General features: G+C 40.5%; 1 protein-coding gene across 1 annotated transcript; it reads left to right on the top strand.

The window, feature by feature from the left end:
• The first annotated feature begins 2,464 nt into the window (after nucleotides 1–2,464).
• LOC140226534 (uncharacterized) lies at nucleotides 2,465–19,005 on the top strand. The gene is made up of 9 exons (XM_072306984.1): nucleotides 2,465–2,551; nucleotides 3,192–3,288; nucleotides 5,849–5,935; nucleotides 6,407–6,574; nucleotides 7,075–7,143; nucleotides 8,703–8,864; nucleotides 9,863–10,330; nucleotides 11,061–11,321; nucleotides 12,554–19,005. Exons 3-9 carry the CDS (start codon nucleotides 5,869–5,871, stop codon nucleotides 16,294–16,296), a joined length of 4,938 nt encoding a protein of 1,645 aa, XP_072163085.1. The 5' UTR covers nucleotides 2,465–2,551; nucleotides 3,192–3,288; nucleotides 5,849–5,868; the 3' UTR covers nucleotides 16,297–19,005.
• Nucleotides 19,006–19,917: the final 912 nt, after the last annotated feature.

Genomic DNA, 19,917 nt, shown 5'->3' with positions numbered 1-19,917 from the left:
CCACCCTATGTAACCCCGGCGCGGGGCGCTGTAACACAGTAGGCCTACGTATTGTGGTCGTTGCTGCGGTTAACCCTGTGATGGTCAGTGCACGTCCATACCCTACAATATACCCTTCGTTTGGATACTATTTGTACTGTAGACCTAGCCAGCACTAACGTTAGGTACCGGTAGCCTGTGGTTCAATGGTCTGACTTGCTATTTGGGTTTCGGAGACATATATTTGTAGGTAGACGGACTTGAGTAGATCAATTGGATAGTATTACCAGGGAGGTGGAGGTACTTCCACCTCCCTGGTATTACATGTAAATTGGGGGATCCAGAGGCGAGGGGGCGCAATTAGAGTCACACACCCCCCTTTATTTATTGTTTAAAACAAAAGCAAGAAATACACAAAAAAAGAAAAATGAAGTGAAACCCGGAAGTGGCACCAGAATTAACGTTAGAAATATTAAGGGGGTTTCACACCGAGCTTTACGTACTGTTGCGTAGAGTTGCGTAGTGTTGCGTAGTGACTACGCAACACTACGCATCTGTATGCTGTGAGTACGCAACTCTACGGAAGAGTACGCCGAGGGACGCAAAATACGTACGTGAGATGTACGCAAAAAATTAAACATGTTTAATTTTTTCGCGTACCCTCCGCGTAGAGCACTGATACGCAGATTTTACGCAAGTCTACGCAACACTACGCAACTGTGCGCCATTTATACGCAACAGTACGCGATTAAACCGTGTTCACACGAAGGCACTTTTTCGGCTCGCGTATGACATGGCGTAGTGTTGCGTACTGTTACGTAGACATTTGCGTAGACTTGCGTAGACCTGACGTACATTTACGTAGTGTTGCTTACAATTACGTAGGCTGTTATTATTGGTGAAGATTTGGCATTCCAATGCGATCCATGCTTGAAAACTGCATGATATCATTCATTCCACTGGACTCTGAATGTCTGGTGTCTGTTATCTTCCTGTGCTCTTCGAGTCTTCATTATATCTTTTGTAGTCCTAATGACTGCAAAAGGCCGAAAAGGAAGAGCAAACATTGCTGTGGTAGGTGCGAGACTTCTTCTCCTGCTCATTTATACATGCCTCTACTGATCAACATGCAGGCAATTTGCCAGCACTGTGTGAACTAATCTGGCAGTGAAGCTCCAGCGGGAAGTTCCCTGAATCACCGAGGTAGAGGAAACAGAACGTGCTTCCAGCCTTATTACTTTTAACTGACCAAGAAAGGGTACACGTTCTAATGGAGAGGGTTCAACAGCACCCGATTTTCTATGATAAGACTTGTGAAGACTATAACAAGGAGGCTAAGAAGCTGCTGTATCACTCATTAAAAAAATGGAGATTGGGGTAGAAGGTATGCTACAGTATAGTGATCAACCAGACTAGCGCACGCAGACATGAGTGAAAACTCAACGAGATAAAGTTGGCAGGCTAGTAAAGATTTCTGGAGGAGAATCAGGGAGAATCGGAAGCTACTGCAATTGCAAGTGCCATTTAATCACACTGATCTAAATGATGGGTATCTCATCTTCCCATGGCACCATGAGGTAGTTCCTTTGCTCATTTTCTGTTCTGCTTGTGTTGACGCTACATTTGTTCCATGTCTGGCAGGTGGGCATTATATAAACGTATCTCCACGAACCTGAAGTTACTTCATGATAATGCTGCTGGTCATCTTGATCAAGTGAAGGTTATGGCAAGTTTGAAGCTAGGTTCTAAAGATTTCCTGAAATTTGTATCTTATTGTGTGATTCTCGGTGCATGTCGTGTCAAGAGTTTATTAAACGCCTGTGGCTTTATTCACATGAAATTGATAACTGAAGAAACATCGTCGGCACGTAGTGTTTTTTTTTTTTTTTCCATCAGTTGTTCGTATTGTCCCTTGGTCGCCGCTGGATCCGAGATTTGACCCACATACTTCTTAATTCTGATTCTTGCAACATCTTATTTTCTTCGCTTTTCTCATTTTTGCAAAACGTTCGTATTTATGCGAATGCTGTTTCTAGGACAGCTCTAAGTAATGCTGGAGAACTGGAGATACCAGCAAAGAATTTAACCTCCCCACCATATCATGTTTGAACAGCAGGCAATTAGTGGAATAAGAAGCAGAAGGCTATGCTGAAGTAGATCTGTAGTTTCATTAATTTGTGCATACGCCCGCGGTACGCAACTTCCCGCAACTGTAAGCAACTCTACGCGGCCTGTACACCCGACCTACGTTTATGTACGCAACTCTACGCCCGCTACACGCCGAATAATCTAGGTTGATACGCGCTTTCTACGCAACCATACGTATTCCTACGCCGGGACTACGCAAATCCTGCGCGGATCATCACAATTATTTTTCATGAGTACGCAGCAGATTTCGGCGTTGTCGCTACGCAACTCTACGCAACTCTACGCAAAGCTTGGTGTGAAACCCCCTTTAGTTGCACCCCTTCTTTACAGAATTCCTGGATCCGCCCCTGTACACTCTGTAGCAGGTTTTTGTCACAGACAGTCATGAACTTGCGAAAGCACACATCTCATCAGTCAAGAGCAAGTACGCACGTGGCACAGAAAAGCTGCATAGTATAACGTGTTACCGTACATGTATGAAATATGCTCAAAACACAAAAGTTTATATGTTGATCTAAACGATAGACATATTTTGTGTATAAACAGGTATATTAAGTGAGGATCAAAGGATACTGACCCCTAGATTAGGATTTGTGTTTATTAATTAATAATGTATTTTATTTATTCATGATTATTTATCTTTTATTATTATTATTATCTTCTTAATTATTATTATTAATGATATTATTATTATTATTATTGTAAATAGTTCGATCAGTGCCGTGCCGTATTGCTGGATCAGAATTCAGATCAAAATTCAGATTTACGCAACACATAGCCAACAGTTTGTGAGTTCGTTAGTTTTGTTGTTGTATTGTTAGCATTAGGGTGCCTAAATACAAAAAAGCATGGATGTGTAAATTACATAGTACCTCTCAGATAACAGTTCACTGTATCGTACAAAAGTACTTCTTTATAGCTAACAACAAGACTGTACGTGACATGACAGTTTTACATACAAATTGTACGTAACCTGTTACATGGAATTGTCTTATACCGGTATATTCAAAGTACGTACAAGGTCTGTAATGATTTTCATCGCTCTCAATGTGTGTTATAAACAGAAGGCAGTGCCCGGTGCTATGAAGTCCACATGACAGACATTGCATGGGAGAGGACTTGTCAGCAACATCGAAATGGTAGAAGAAGAAACAGAACCAGGTTATCTTTTTCTTTTATTTTTTCCTTTGAAGAGCTGTATGCATGTTGTAATTTCTCTTCAGGTTTCTGCATGTTAAGATACTGTGCAGTGTCCAATTAAAGATACCTTTATTATATGTTTTCTTTGTTCGGGTGTTAAAATGCTATAAATGTAAGTTCAAGATATTCTCTATCATGGGCTACAAAAGTCTATCTGAAATACATTTTCAAATCACTTTCTTCTCAGGGGGTCAAGCTAGAAATAAGGAATAGGTTTTTGGAAAAGGCTTTGTTTTAATGACATAATGTATGTTTTTTCAAATAGATGCCCTATTAACTGGTTGATGAAATCTTGCTGGGCATTAAAACAGCGGTACCCAAAATTCCAGTGTCTTATTCAGTTTCTGAACTCTTTACGGTATGTGCCATGGTGGAAACCCCTGTGTGCAACATTATTCTGAAACATAAAGGTAGTTATGCTTTGAGAAAGAATTCTGTTTTTCCAATTTGTATAACTTCCACAAATTTTTGTGGGCATGATATTGAGCAAAGTTGTAGAGGAATGCCAAACTTTGCTGCGATATAAATTGTATGACAAATCTATTTTCAATGTTTCTTTTGAATGACCAGTTGCTACATTACTGTAAAGGCATGACTTCTGCACATAAAACAGTGACAGAAACTCAAATTGTATGCACAAATCTAGTTGCGACAACGCTTGATAGTACTTCACCACATAGAATGCAAGCCTTATGTGAGAGGAACAAAAGCGCGAGAAGCGCTTCCATTGTACTGCGGGATTAGTGATTTATCGATCGGCTTTGGCAGCTTTGTGTTTTGAGCAGAATATGCGAAGTTGGCACGCCGTTGACCGAGTTGGACGTGCGAACGTGGCACATAAAGAGTTAATTGATAGTCAGAATATTTCAGGAGTGATCTCCGACAGTGCACCACTTTTTGTGCCAGGACAATGATCTATATATTTTTTATGCCTCCGCCACGAAGTGGTGCCGGAGGCATTATGTTTTCGGGTTGTCCGTCCGTCCGTACGTACGTCCGTACGTACGTCCGTACGTACGTCCGTCCGCTTTCGTTTACGCGATAACTTGAGTAATATTTACTGGAATTTTACCAAACTTGGTCCAAGTATGAAGTATGATGGGGCAACGATTTGATTAGATTTTGGGTGAAATCGGCTAAAGGTCAAAGGTCAAAGGTCAAGGTCAAATCATGAAATTGTATCCGTTTATGCGATAACTCAAGACTGTATGGAGCAAATTTCACCAAACTTTGTTGGAGGATGATGTATGATGGGACAATTACTTGATTAGTTTTTCAGTGAAATCGGACAGAGGTCAAAGGTCAAAGATCAAGGTCAAATCCTAAAATTTATCTGTTTATATGATAACTCAAAACTGGATGAAGCAGCTTTCACCAAACTTGGTCCAAGGATGATGTATGATGGGACAATTAGTTGAGTAGATTCTAGTGACATTGACAAGAGGTGAAAGGTCAAAAGGTCAAGGTCAAATGCTAAAAATGTTGCTATTTCCCCCATATCTATGCAATGCCCGCAGATATTTTCTTGAAACTTAGTATAGACATGTATACTACTGCGTAAGGATTCTCCAGAGAGAGTTTCATGTCATAAGGTCAAAGGTCAAAAGGTCAAAGGTTAGGTGAAAATGTTGCAATATCACTTTTCTCGCAAATGGTTCAATGTATCTTCATGGAACATGGTACATATGCATGTACTGACTGGCAGGGATTATCTAGGGAATTTAGGGGTCATGGGTCAATAGTCAGGGGGTTCAAAGGTCAAGGTCAACTCCTCAAAATGTTACTACTGTATTTCCCTCATACATGTATACTAGTATATGCAATGATTGCATTATTAGTTTTAAAAGTGTTTAATATATGTACATGTATTACTTGATGGAGATTCTCTTGGAAATTTCCAGCCAGAAGGTCAAAGGTCAAAGGTTAAGGGTCAAAGGTCAGGTTTAAATGAAAAAAAAATATTTTGTACTGTAATTACACTCTTTCTTCATACCTTGAAAATTATACTCAATGCATAAACTTATAATAAGGTCGGTCAGAAGTCAAGTAAAAATTTTCAATTCCCCAAGAGTGTACCTGTACTCTTTAATAGACAATTATAGCAAACCCAGTTCGTGGAAAGTGAACATTCAAGATATTTCTGACAAACCTGTTATTACGATATTTTGCCAGTTATGTGAAACTGTGATCACACATTGTCAAAACATTGTACTATACACCTATTGGGAGAATCATGCATTATGGCGGAGGCATCAGTCGCCGTAGCGACATTTCTAGTTTTTAATTTGTTTACATTTGTGGCTGTAATTTGAGAAAGTTTTGTGTCAAAGTAATACCTGTATGACACCTCATAAATTTATGTTTGATGCAACGTATATATTTAAAAACAATAACTTCAGACAGCAGTAATACTCACATGACATAGGTGTGTACCCAAACGATATTCAATGAAACGCAAATTTAGTTCAGAGAACTCTCCACCTTGAGCAGTTGTACAGAAAATGTCATTTTGTACCAACAGGCAAGTGTCTTTGAGACAACATGGCAGGGATTGGAGAAGGACTGGCCAACAATATGAATATGGTTGAAGAAGTGATTGTGGAAACAGGTAATTTAATCTAATAGATTTTTAATTTCTGTCTGACAGATAAACTTGATTAAACATTTGACAAGTGTTTACAATTGTCAAAAATAGGAAAATATGTGCTTTAGTTGGAAATTTGGTTGTTTCTTTTCCTTAAAACTTGATTTGTTTGACTCTAATTTACCATTTGGTGATCAAAATATGTGCCCCCTCCCCCATTCCTTCACAATATGCATTCCATCATGCAGCTTTTGTGTGTGTGTGTGTGTGTGTGTGTATGTGTGTATTAAGGGATTATCTTTGGCAAATAGGGCTTACAAACAAGGGGGTGCATGACATTTGTATACTCACTAGGCATGTACTTGAGGTGTAGTTTTAATACAATACAGTATGTACATGTAGGTATTACAGTCTGCAAAGTTACAAGTAGGTGTCAGAGTGCCAGGTGGTTTTGACTCAATTTTGTGTCTCCCTGATTCTTCCTCATTTCTTCAGTCATGCCAGGAGACAGCTTCTTCTTTCCAGAAATGATGCAGAATGGTGTTGCCATGGAGACGGGCGGAGCCGGGGAGATACCGCTGCAGCTGGTGGAGCAACCGGAAGGCAGGATCCAAGTTTTGGCTGGGGCCGATGGAGACATTATCGAGATTGTGGATGAGACTGGTAAATCTTCCCATCTCTGTCGCTTCCTGCCATGTCATGTTTGTAGAATGGTATCCCAACGCAGAAGGGATCACAATGGTAGAGATTGGTGTTTGACATCATCTTTGCTGGACCTTTGATGCCTTGTAGGACCGGGGGGGGGGGGGGGGGGGGGGGGGGGGGGGGGGCTCCTGGGGCTGTTGACCGCGTGATTGCAAGGAAAATTGGCACCCATCTGTTTGAATTTTTAATCTAAGATATTACAAACAATACAGTAGTTTTTACCTAATTTTGAGAGTTTGGTTTCTCTAGTCATGTCATCAAATTACACGTTCGGCAATGCCAACATGTCTGATGGCATGCTCAGTATTTTTCCTTTTTTCATGATATAACCCTAGGTTTCATAGTTCACTTTTCATGCATTACATTGGTAGGCCTGACATTCCTGTAAACAGTTGGTTATTCAGCATCTTCCTTATCAACATTCTTATTTGGATTTCATCCTTGATTTTGATATGCAGGAAATCTTCCGGGCGTACCAGCATTGAGCATGGCCGGCGACATGGCCCCAAAGCAGCTACAGATATTAGGTTGGTTCTCGGTCGGAGGCAGCAACCTCCACCACAGAGGAGAAAATGTTTGCTGCTTTGTCCGTTTCCATAGCAACTTATCACACACACACACACATACACACACACACACAAAGGAAATTTTATACCAGGATGTATTAAAGACCAATTGTAATGTTTGAAAAAAATATGTTTGTAACCCTGTAGTTAATCATCCAATATCATGCCACTGTGGCTGATCCAGGAAGGACCACACTAGGCTCATGCCCCCCCCCCCCCCCCCTTTCCTTTTTTTAAGATATAAACAAAAGATATAAAAAGGAAAAAACATGGGTGGAGGAGTGCATGGGCCACCCTATGATTTTGTAAATGCGCCCGCTCTTGATGGAATTCATGCATCCGTCCTTGTGCTTTATCAAAACTGTGCAATACTTGCGGTAGTAGTGAAAAGTTTATTAGGTTTGATGATAAGAAAAGAGAAAAATGGTTTTCAGTAAAGTAAGCTTGCCCAAAACAGTGCCCTCTAGACACACCTGTTCTGTTGAGTTGTGAGGTACAAATAGCTCGGTAGGAATTACATCTGCCTTGTAATCAGATGGTTCAAAATGAGTCCAGCCCAATAGTGTCAGGTGGAAACACACTGTTCCCTTTAATAAGACATTTAAACATTATCAGAGTGGATTTCCCTTTTTGTGGCAGAGCCAAGACTCACCTAGAATGGTACAGAAAACATCCCACTTCACTTTCTCGCAGAGAGATGAACGTAAATCCGATGAAGTGGTGTGCCCCTCATACCCACACTGGAGCAGATCCTGAAAAATCAGACCCTAAGCTTTGAAATGATGTATAACTCAATTCAAATGGACTCTCGTAGTCTATGTAAATTTTGGAAAGAAATGCACACTCTCTGGAAAAGTGTAAACTGAAAAAAGACGCTCTGAAATAGAGAGTCTATATTCAAGCGCTTAATCTTACCATGCTGTGCTTTGTGCAATTGTGAATTAGACAAAAATATAATGGCAAAGTCCATAGCAACAACAATGACAAGATAATTAGATGGAGCTGAATTTGCTATAAACACATTTCATCCATGACTAGTGTGGATCAACAAAAAAAGCAGTAGTATTATCATTCAAGTTATCAGTAAAGGGACCTCTTTGACAAACCTAATCAAACTATTCTACAAAACAACAACAAACATGTTCCAGAAAAAACTGCCTAAGACACGATTTCTTCATTTTTTTTTTCTTTTGTAAATGGTCACAATCTTGAGAATATTGTAGAGGAAGAACTACTCTTTTAGGATATATGAAAAACTCAAGATTGACTTAAGATGACCCATGTCACCTATTTCGAGTCCCCACGTATTCAGGACATGAGACATTTTGTTGTTTTTGTAATGCACAGTCACATTATCAACCATTGCCATTCTATTAAAAGAGAACAAAGAGGAAGCAGCCAGTTTAATTTTGTGCAGCCCACATTCCCCATATACATCAGCAGTTGTATGCCAGAGAGAAGACGTAAATGAGTTAAATGTCATTTCCCGATCTGCGTCCCTCCTCTCCTCTTCCCCACAGGAGGTGAGGCTACCGTGGAGGTTACCACGGAAACAGTGGAGCACATCCTGGAAGCGACGATGCTGCAGTCGGCAGGGGGCAGGGATGAGGAACAACCCTCCCGGGACCAAACGTTGACAGAGCCCTCTGAGGTAGTCGAGGGAAAGAATGAAATCGGACCAAGTACGTGCTTGATGTTTTGTCAATAGTTTTGTTTGTTTTTGTTTTGTTTGTTTATTTGTTTTCTGTGTTTGTTTGTTTATTTGATTTCTGTATTCGCCACAGAGCATCAGGAGTGATGTTATGTTTCAGAGCTGTAAGATAAAAACCTTGTGATATTCGGCATGTACATGTATGTCTTTTTTTTTTTTCATATCTGCCGAACATCCTTCTGATTATTTCCTTTTATCCGCTTTCATGTTATGTCAGTTACGGGAATTCAGTGAGGATTTGTGTTCGCGCAAATAGGAGGCCTGTAGAACTAAGGTGTTATGGCTATGATATAAGACTGGTGTACAGCTACAGTATAGGGCTCGCACGGTTAAATAATTCCCCGAAAAGATTTGTGTGAAATTTCAATATTTAGAAAGTTCAGTATAATAACTGGGAGAAATGAGGTGTTAATTCTTTGGTAATCTGAAAAAGTGACATATTCCCTTTCATCCATCAAATTTCCACGGCGGTTTCTTTAGCTCAAACTCTGTTGAAGTGTCTGCAAAGCCAGCTTTTACTGAAAAAAAAAATCACGTAATTTATTTTCTGTGCATGCACCCAGCCATTTCTTGGTCTCTTCAAATTTCCATGAGAAAAGCTTTCAGCTTCCAAGCACAATGCTGTTTGTAGAGGAATTCATACTCAATATCTGCAGCTATTCATGTTGTTGTTGTTTTTTTTTCAAAGTGCCTTTTCTGATTTTTAATTATTTTTTTTATTTTTTTATTCATTTTACTGTATGTATAGTAGCATGTTTGGTATGATTTTGTGATTTGATCAAGAATATTCCATCATATTTTCTGGTGTAAGCCTTCCAGGCTGTGGTGTAAATCTATAATGGCTACAGGCTGTGGTGTTAGCTTCTTCCTTGATTTGCCTAGATAACTGTGACCGATGTCAGTTGATTGAGGAAAATGTTTTGCTATTGTGGAGATGCTCAAATTCCTACTTTTTTGTTCTTCTACCAGGTGTCACCATGATCTTACATACAGGTGATGAGAAGGCAAGCAGCCAGGAACTTGGGCCTTCAGCCCAAACAGCTGCCAATAAGGATGTAGGTAGCAAAGAGTTTGATCCTCCAGCCCCAACAGAAGTGGATGGGGATTTAGACAGCCAGGAGCCTCTACCTCAAGCCCTACCAGCAGCCGATGAGGATGCAAGCAGCCAAGAGCTTGGCCTTCCAGCACCAACAGATCCCTCAGCTGCCAGCCCACAACCTGCCGATGTGTGTCCTCCGATCACTGGAATCAGCCAAGCTCCCACGGGAGGCGGCGATGAAGCCACGTCTGTAACTGTCTTCCTGGCCATGAATGGGAAACTCCCTCCAAGCCCATCACTAGCTTCAAGCTCTGATGAGTGTGAGGACCCTATAGAGACTGCAATGACATACTCAGATGCTGACTTGGAACCAGGAAACAGGCCTACCAGTAGAAGAGGTTCATACTCTTTGTCACTTCCATATCAAAAGTGATGATTACCATTCATGAGCTTAGTGTCTGTGTGTGTGCAATCTGATGAACATGACAGGACTTGTAATGAGTCTTACTTTCGTGTTTGTATCAGATAATAGATATATCGTTATATGTGTTTATATGTTTGTTTGTGTGGCGAAAGGGGTAGGATAATTTTGATTTTTTTTTGCATTGGTATGTTCTAGTGTTTGTATACAATTGAAATATGTTGTGATTTTGTGGTCATTACTGATTTGTTGTTTTCATTTGATCTATTGTTGTTGATTGTGTATTTTTGGCATACATTCAAGATGAATCTTTTTATTTTGTAAAGTTATAGTATTAAATCAAGTAAAGATCATTGAAAAACAGAAAAAAAAAGGTGATTCGAAAAATTTATACTCAAAAATTCACATAGTCTTGTTGGCCCATTTTGAGCTTTGTTTCTGTGTGTGTTTGTGTGTGGTGTAATGTGTGTGTGGAGCATTAAAATATGAATCGAGAAATTTGAACTTCAAATTTCACAGAGTTGTTTCCCTTTTCTTTCTTTCTTTTTCAGCAGAGAGAAAATTTAGCAAAAATATTATGGTCATCTTAAAAGACAACTTACTTGTACATGTATTCCAAACAAGATAGTGGTACTGATGATAGTCAAATATCCTTTACTGTGATAAAATTGCAGTCCTTCTCTTTTTGGGGGGTATTTTCTTACCAGGCATCGCCATGATCATACAGGCAGCCGATGAGGATACAAGTGGCTGGAAACCTTGGCCTCCATCCCCAGCTGATCGTGGCAGCACAACCCCACCCTCTGCCACCACCAGCCCTCAGCCTGCCGATGAGTGTCGACTGATGACTGGAAGCTGCAGAACACCCAAGGCACTCTCTAAAGCTCAGAAAACTATCTCCACGGAGGTCAAAAAAGTCAGGACCGTGAAAAAGATGAAGAAAAAGAAAGGAAAAGGAGATCCTGCTGGTAAGAGTTATTTACCATAGAGCTCGTATCATGGGGATTCAGAAAACCTGGAAAGTCATGATATTTGGCTTTGTCCTTTTCCAGGCATTAACCCTAACTGCACTGGGGGGGAGGGGGGGGGGGGCTGGGAGGCCCCCCCCCCTCCATACTTTTGGCGATTGCATCGCGACCGCCAGGAATTTCAGAGTCTCGCTTCATGACTTTTTCCCCTGAAGTCTTGTGCACATTTTGATACCACATTTGTCCATATCGGACCTACCTAGGGGGTGTTATGGGCCAATTAGTATGCGCATGTCATTAAAACCGCTATTATAATCGCTACATATATTTGTGTACAGTTACAATGTACATACTGTTAATAGACCATGGCTTGCATTACTTTATAAATTTTGCTTAGGAATTGGTTTTCCACTTGGTATATACTTCTATATTGTTCTCAAATAAATTGGGCAAAGTTTAGAAACAATGGGTCGACATACATAAGGAATATAAAACAATAGAAAACATAAGAAATAAAAACAATACAAATACAAAGAAAATTGTTTTTTTCTCGTTTTTTTTCTCTCTCTGATTTATTTCACATTTGGGAAACATTATTTTTCATTATTACAGTTTTCATGTAATTTTGTACTTGTTTAGGCTGAAATTATGAAAATATCTCCCAAATGCATAAAATATGCATTATGAATAATTAATTAGCTAATTATGCAAAAATTTGCATAATTGATTAAAATAAATTACACCGTCAGATTCAGCACGCGAAGATCTATCAGCATGCAAATTTTCAAGTTCATCGGACATTGCGTTTCCGAGATCAGGGGGCCTCGGAGCCCCGAGTTTGGCAAGCTTGACTGTAGTAGCCTCTCTGGTAACATAAAGCATGCAAAATGTCAGAATGCTGTGGGTTTCTTTGCATGCTTTATTTGTCATGTACAAATTGTATATTTGTTGTGAAAGCTTGAATTTTCTCGTGCTCTTAAACCCAGCTTGCAGGGTAAATACTAGGTGGTAAATTACACAGTAATTGTGAGTTTGGAAACCAATCTTGAAAAACGAGTCTCACATAACCACTTAATGACAGAGTAAACATAACTATCAAACAGACATAGACTAGATCTGAGTCTCTTTTTGTGTACTACATCTTCCTTCAGAGTAGAGCTACATATTGCTGATCCTCAAGGTATAAATTGTCTCGTATTTGTTTTCCCTACTTGTTGAATTCCACTATACAGTGAACAAGAGAGACCCAAGGAAAACTAAGGTCAAGGCAAAGCTGAAAACCAAACCTGAGTCTGTTAAGAAGAACAGCCTGGCCATCAAGATTTCCAAGAGACCGACCAAGACAATAACCATGAAGGTGGCTGCAACAGCCACAACAGCCACAAATATCATCTGCCAGTTCTGCTGGAGGGAGTTCAATAAAGAACGCCTCTATGAGGTCCATAAGAAGACTCATGCCAAGGAGGATGAGCCATACGTGTGCCGATACTGCAACAGCTGCTTCGAGAAGGATTCGCAGCGGAACAGGCACATGCGAAAAAAACATGACTACTTGAAGTGCTTGCAGTGTGGCGCCTCGTTTGACAACAGAGTGTTCTTTGAACGCCACATGCTGATGCACATTGGGCAGCCAATCATGTATGCCTGCAAAGTTTGCGGATCAACATTCACACGGAAGGACTACCTAGTCGTACATATGGAACTCCACAAGTCTGAGATGCCTGCTGGCTGGGATCCTGCCAGCATTCTACCTGAAGATAGTGGTGCACCCAAGAAGAAAGGGACAAAGGTGAAAAAGGGCACACTGTGCTGTCCATGCTGCAGTAAGTCCTTCAAGACTCTACTTCTACTCCAGAAGCATAGTTTGAGGCACAAGCGGAGGTTTAAGTGCCAGTTCTGCCCAAAGCGATTCACGACAAGGATCAGGCGGGATGATCATATGAACGTTCATGCTGAAAATTCTCCATACAAGTCCCAGAAGGTGTTGCCTTACAAGAGCAGCAGCAGTCAGCATAAAAGCTGCCAAAGAATCAGGGAAACGGGAGAGAAGCCAGACCAGTGTGCGGAGTCCACAATGAGGAATCACCAGCTGCCCCCCACAGAACTCAAAATTGAGTGTGACGTGTGCCACAAAAAGTTTGCACGGAAATACGACATGCGAAAACACAGATTGACCCATGGGGGCCAGGAGCACAGAGAGTCAAAGCTTGTGAGATGTGAAACTTGTGGCAGGGGTTTCCTTAATGCCAGCTGTCTACGAAAGCACCTCAGGGGCAATAGATGCAAGGCGAAATTCCAATGTGCTTTCTGTGAGCGACATTTCAGTCGCAAGTCAGATTGCACTGTGCACATGAAGGAACACATGGGTCTATCTGATGCAGCTCCCGTAGCAGAGGGCAGTCAAGGTGAGAGCAAAAGGGGGAGTGAAGACAGAGGCAGCGAAGAAAAGGAGAGAGAAAAGAAAAAGACGGAGAGCTATACTTGTCCCATTTGCGGAAAGACCCTTGCCAGTTTTAAATCGCTGACAGGTCACTACAGCACCCATATGGACAAGAAATTGTTCAAGTGTGATATGTGTGACCAATCTTATGCACTGCGGAGAAATATGAGGAAACACAAACTGAGCCACAATGCGATCAATCTAGCCTGCCGCAAGTGCAACAAGGTGTTCTTGGACAAAAATGCTCTACAGAGACACATGGTTGTGCATTCGCATGAAAAAAAGTATGTATGTGATGTGTGTGACAAGGCGTTCATTTCAATGGCTTTCCTCATTCAACACAAGAAATGTCACATAGTCAGGGATACAAGAAAGAAGCCATACCAGTGCAGCGAGTGCGAACGTTCCTTTTTGGACCGGAACTCTCTCAGGAACCATCAGCTGATTCATGCACATGGTGACATATCAAGAATCAGGAAGATTGAGTGCGAGGTGTGCCACAGAATGTTTGTAAGCAGTTACCAAATGCGAAAACACAGGTTAACCCACGGGGGCCAGGAACACAAAGAGGAAAGGCTGGTGAGGTGCGAACAATGTGGTCGGGGCTTCCTCAACGCTGGTATGCTGCGCCGGCACCAGGGGCATAAGGGTTGCAGGGCGAAATACGTGTGTGCTGTCTGCAAGCAGCGCTTCAGTCGTCGAGTGGACCTCACTGACCATATGAAGGAACATGATGCCCCTATGGACGGGAAGTGGTTCAGGTGTGATATTTGTGACAAATCATATGTGAAGAAAAAATATCTAAAGATACACATGCTCAGCCACAGTGGAAACAAGCAGGTCTGCCTGGTGTGCAATAAAATATTCTTTAGCGAAGCAGCGCTTAAGAGACACATGATGACACATTCAGGCGAGAAGCCATACGTATGCAACGTGTGCCCAAAGGCATATGCCACCAAGAGCTCGTACAATTACCATTTGCTTATGCACGAAGGGATACGATCACACAAGTGCCCAATCTGCGACAGAGCATTCATCACGAAGAAAGACCTCACAGGGCACATAAGGATGGTGCATAAAGTATGTGCTGCAGCCAACAAACCAGGAGTGTGGAGGTGTCGCATTTGCGACAAGGAAATAAACAGCAATGCAGAGGTGGTGGAGCACAAGAATTCACACGTGGAGACTTCTAAAAGAGAAAGAGTGAACAGACAAGATGGCAAGCCCTACTCCTGCGCCTCTTGTGATCGGTCTTTTACCAAGAAAGCCTTTCTTGTGAGACACCTTTTGCAGGTTCATGCTGCCGAAAAACCTTTCAAATGCGACAAGTGTGACAAGTGTTATGCCCACCCACGTTCTCTGCGGCATCACAAGTTGGTTCATGCCGATGCTAGGCCACACCTTTGTGACATCTGTGGGAAGTCTTTCCGTGATGGCAGCTCCCTGAATAAGCACAAACAAACACATTTGGACCGAAGGATGCATGCCTGTCAACTTTGTGACAAGAGATACAGTAACAAAAAAGGGCTGTACAGGCATGTGAAGATGAAGCATAGTGTAGGGGGCACTACAACGGAAAGCCACCCATGTAAGATATGTGGCAAAGTGCTCACTAGGCGAGCAGGGTTGGTGCTGCACATGAGAATGCACACCGGTGAGAAGCCGTTTGAGTGCCAGACGTGTGGTAATGCTTTCGTCAGCAAACAGCAGCTGGTCGATCATACAAGAACGCACACTGGAGAAAAACCTTTTAGTTGCAAAGAATGTGGCCAGTCCTTTGCACTAAGGTCCACTCTACGGGGGCATGCTGTTACACACACAGATCTACGGCCGTTTGCTTGCAAAATCTGCAACAAGGCTTTCACCGACCGGAGTACGCTTTACAGCCACATCAGAAAGCACACCGAGGAGAAGCAACACCAGTGCAAGGACTGTGGAAAAAAGTTTTGGACCGCCTTTAAGCTTAAGAGACATAAGCAGAGCCACCTGAACCAGACTGTTTTCAAGTGTCATGTCTGCAACCAGCCGATTTTCGGGCAGAGGAAACTGACAGAGCATCTGAATGTACATGAGAAGGAACAGCAGGTCGCCTCCAAGGCCCTGGCAGCAACCATGACAGAAATGGAGCACATCATAGAGAATGGTGGATCTGGGCAACCTATGCAGAAGACAGGCAACCAGTCCTCAACCCAAAAGAAGGAGCAATTTGCCTGTATGACATGTGGGAGAACCTACAGCCACAAGAGAAACCTCCTCAGGCATCAGAGGCAGATGAATCATCAGATAGCACACAAGAAGGAACATCAGGGGCTGGTAGCAACTGAAACAGAAATGCAACACAAAGGCAACCAGTCCTCAACCCCAAAGAAGAAGCGATTTGCCTGTAAGACGTGTAAGATAACCTACAGCACCAAGAGAAAGCTCCTGAAACATGCCAAGATACATTTGTCGCAAAGGCCGTTTCAATGTGACATCTGTGAAAAGTCCTTCAGCAGACGATTGCTCCTCAAAGAACATACTGCCTCACACCAGTGAGGCAAACCGTTCGCCTGTGAAATCTGCGGCAATACACTCCGCATCCAGACCAAGTGGAAGCGGCACATGAACACTCACAGTGATTAGCGGAAGATTACAAGTGCAATGCCTTTAAACAACAGTTCCAAGACAAGAGGGCTTCGAGTTTGCCAGACCTTCGAGGGGAGCAGAAAAAGGGCCTGGGAGATCTCATGATTTGATTTCTTTTTGTGAAAGCTAAACTGGACTGTAAATTCATCTTTGCTCTTTGCTGCAATTAGCAAAGACAACATAGAGCTTTAGAACTGTGAAACCGTTGATTCATGCATTCTGGAGTGGACTTTATTTAGCACAATTTATATTATGAGGATTGTCGGCTGCATGTTGGACTTATTGATGCAGATGTACATGAACAATAGAAGCTGTAAGTGCAACAACTTTTCTGTAAATTCTGCAACAAACATGCAGAGATTATGTCACCTCTGGTTTACTGGACTCCACAGGATAATCCTATTTTTCTTTTTTTTTTTTTCTTTTGAAATCATAAATTTTCATCTCTATAAACATGCATAGTTACATACATATTGTATACATGACTTCAGAAAGAAACAAGCTGCAATGCATTTCTGACCAATAAATTTAATTTTACCTGACTTAAAAATGGTGCCCCAATGCCTTCTTCAGTAGAGTGTGAGCAATAACAGTGTCAAAGTAAGGTAAAAATAAGTCAGTTCTGGGTTCCACTTTGAGCATGAGCTGGAAAAAATGATCTGTACCAGCAGAGCATGTTGGTTTTTAAATTCCTGTACTGCATGGTACCTCGGTCTTGAGAGAACGTACGTTTTCAATTCTCTTAGAGGTGTGTTTCGTGTGGAGACTGGCCGATCATTTGTAATCAGAGACTAATTTCTTGGGGTCATCCCACTAGACTGACATCCACGAATCTTACAGCTCATGAGTTCAACATTGAAAACAGGTCCATGAGTCGTACAGCTCACGAGTCACACACCCCATGAGTTTGACACTACAGCTGTATAGGCAAATACGGTGTAAAGCCCGTAAGTTCCACACTTAGTAAACAAAGCCCAGGAGTTCGACAGAACAACACCGGGCGTAATGTGTTGGTATCGTGGGCCTTGTTGGCTTAGTGTTGAACTAATGGCCTATAATATGACTCGTGAGCTGTGTAACTCATGGACTGTTCAACTTGTGGAATGTATCATTTGTGGGTGTGGGTCTAGTGACATGCACCCAATTTCTTTTGGCAACGATGAACTCATCAACCATTGAAATTCTAAATACATTGTACATGTACTCTGTTTTCTGGGGAAGGGGGTTCCCTCCCCCCCCCCCCCCCATCTCTCTCTCTCTCTCTCTCTCTCTATCCCCTGGTGCCAAGCAATACATGTACTCTGTTTTCTGGGGAAGGGGGTTCCCCCCTCCCGATCTCTCTCTCTCTCTATCATATTAAAGGGATAGCAAGAATAGATAGCGAGAGATAAAAGTGAGAATTTGGCTTTTAACTTCTTGTGAGATACATACCAAGAAAACACTTATAATACAGTACAGAGCATACTATTTTAAGAGGAATTCAAAGTTTATTTGATGAAAATCAGGTCTGGAATCACTGAAAAAAATAAAGCAAAATGTTTGGGTCTCACAATTTATTGGAATCGCTGTGTTTTTGACATGTCAGCCAACATTTCAAAACCAATATTCATCAAATAGTCTAACAATGTAGAATTCTCAAATAATTACATATTCTCTTTTTCATAAGTGGTTTCTCATTTTCTCTCCAAAAAAGGAAGAAACATGGAATTAGGTCTCAATCAAATCCATACAATCCCTTTAAGAAAAAAAAAATAATGCATACATTTTTTTTTTCTTTTTCATACTAAACAGATACCTCTTCATGCTTTTGGTTTACATTGTGATATGTATAATTATGTATAGACCCTATTCATTTCTTGTGTTTGATGATAATCCCCGAGTGTGTTAAAATATGTGTATTTATGCATTTCAGTATATAAATGTAGGTATGAAAGTTGAAATCCATTTTTTTTTTCTTGAAAGAAGTATATGTACCATGTGTATATTATAGCTTCCAGGCTTATCCCCGGGTCCTCCTCTAATGAGATAATGTGAAAATTGTCAGAGTCTTATCTTCAAACCCTACAGACCTTTTTTTTTTTTTTTTTTTTTTTTTAAATGCGTATGTGTTACGCAAGCATTAGTGCTTGTTTTATCATGGCAATTTTGAAAGCATGCAGGGGTAACAATTCTGCTGTCAGGTGCATGATGCAAGTGTGATGTTGTCTTACTTGGTTTCTCTCTTTTTCTCGACATTTTGCTCCTTTCTCTGTTCATGATTGTATAGAAACTTACACATGCACACACTCATACACTATCATAGTACAAGTGTATATGAGTGATGTACACTGTATGTATATCATGCATTATATATATGAAGTTTGTTCGCAAAAATCGATAAGTCCATAATTGCCAAAAGATATTTGCGATTAAAGGTCAAGAAAAATAAAGAGAATAATATACCTTGTATAAAAAAAATTTTTCGCTTCTTTTGACCATAACTCTAAAAGTGTACCTTTATTACTTGAAGTGACCAATATATCAGTCAAAAGGTATCATTTTGTACTTTATGACCGAGATCGTACTTCAAATCCTCTTCCAAAAATGGACTTGTTGGTTTTTGCAAACAACAAATAATCCTTCATATATGCATTATATATATATACATATATATATATATGAAGGGTTTGTTTGCAAAAACCGATAAGTCCATTTTTGAAAATTTTTAAGTACGATATCTGTCATAAAGTACAAAATAATACCTTTTAAATGATATATTGGTTACTACATGTAAAGGTATATTTCTGAAGTTATGGTAAAAAGAAGCAAAAATTCTCTTATTATTCTCTTTTTTTCTTGACCTTTAATCGCAAATATCTCCATTTGGCAAATATGGACTTATCGGTTTTTGCAAACAAACTCTTCATATATATATGTATATATATATGTATATATATATATATATATATATGTATACATATACATATATAATCATACATATGTATAATCTCTATACATATACATGTATGTGTTGTTGTTTATGTTTTGGTTATTAAAAAAAAATGGAACAGAACTCAAGCTCATGCTCTCAATACCAACAGTTTATTTTTACACACAACTTGAATCAAGAACACAAGGGGGTTAAACAAGGCAATGTGTTTGAAAATAAACTGTTGATATTGACAGCAGAAGTCTCGTGATTTCAATTTTCAATATGTGTTTATAAATAAATATATTGTATATACACATGTATATGTATATGTGTGTATATATTATGCTGGATCCGCCTTCAGGGATACATTGTATAGATATGCTATGTATGTAAGCAGCAAAGCATGCGCGATTGAAAACTACAATACAGGATATCGTTTAAAACATTGAGTCAATTGTTTCTCAAAGGTTGTACGTCTCTGTTATGAAGTAATATGTGTAGGCCTATACATGACTGTATTAAATGTGCACATCATGTTTCCCTAAACAGTTGGCTCCATTTGATTTGGGAATACATAGTTTGTTGAGGATTGATGAAAAGTGTTTGCTGCTGTAAACTAC

Source organism: Diadema setosum, chromosome 3, assembly GCF_964275005.1.
Source record: "Diadema setosum chromosome 3, eeDiaSeto1, whole genome shotgun sequence".
NCBI classification, from domain to species: domain Eukaryota; kingdom Metazoa; phylum Echinodermata; class Echinoidea; order Diadematoida; family Diadematidae; genus Diadema; species Diadema setosum.
Note: the sequence above shows the minus strand (reverse complement) of the source record. Positions and strands in the feature narration are given on the sequence as shown.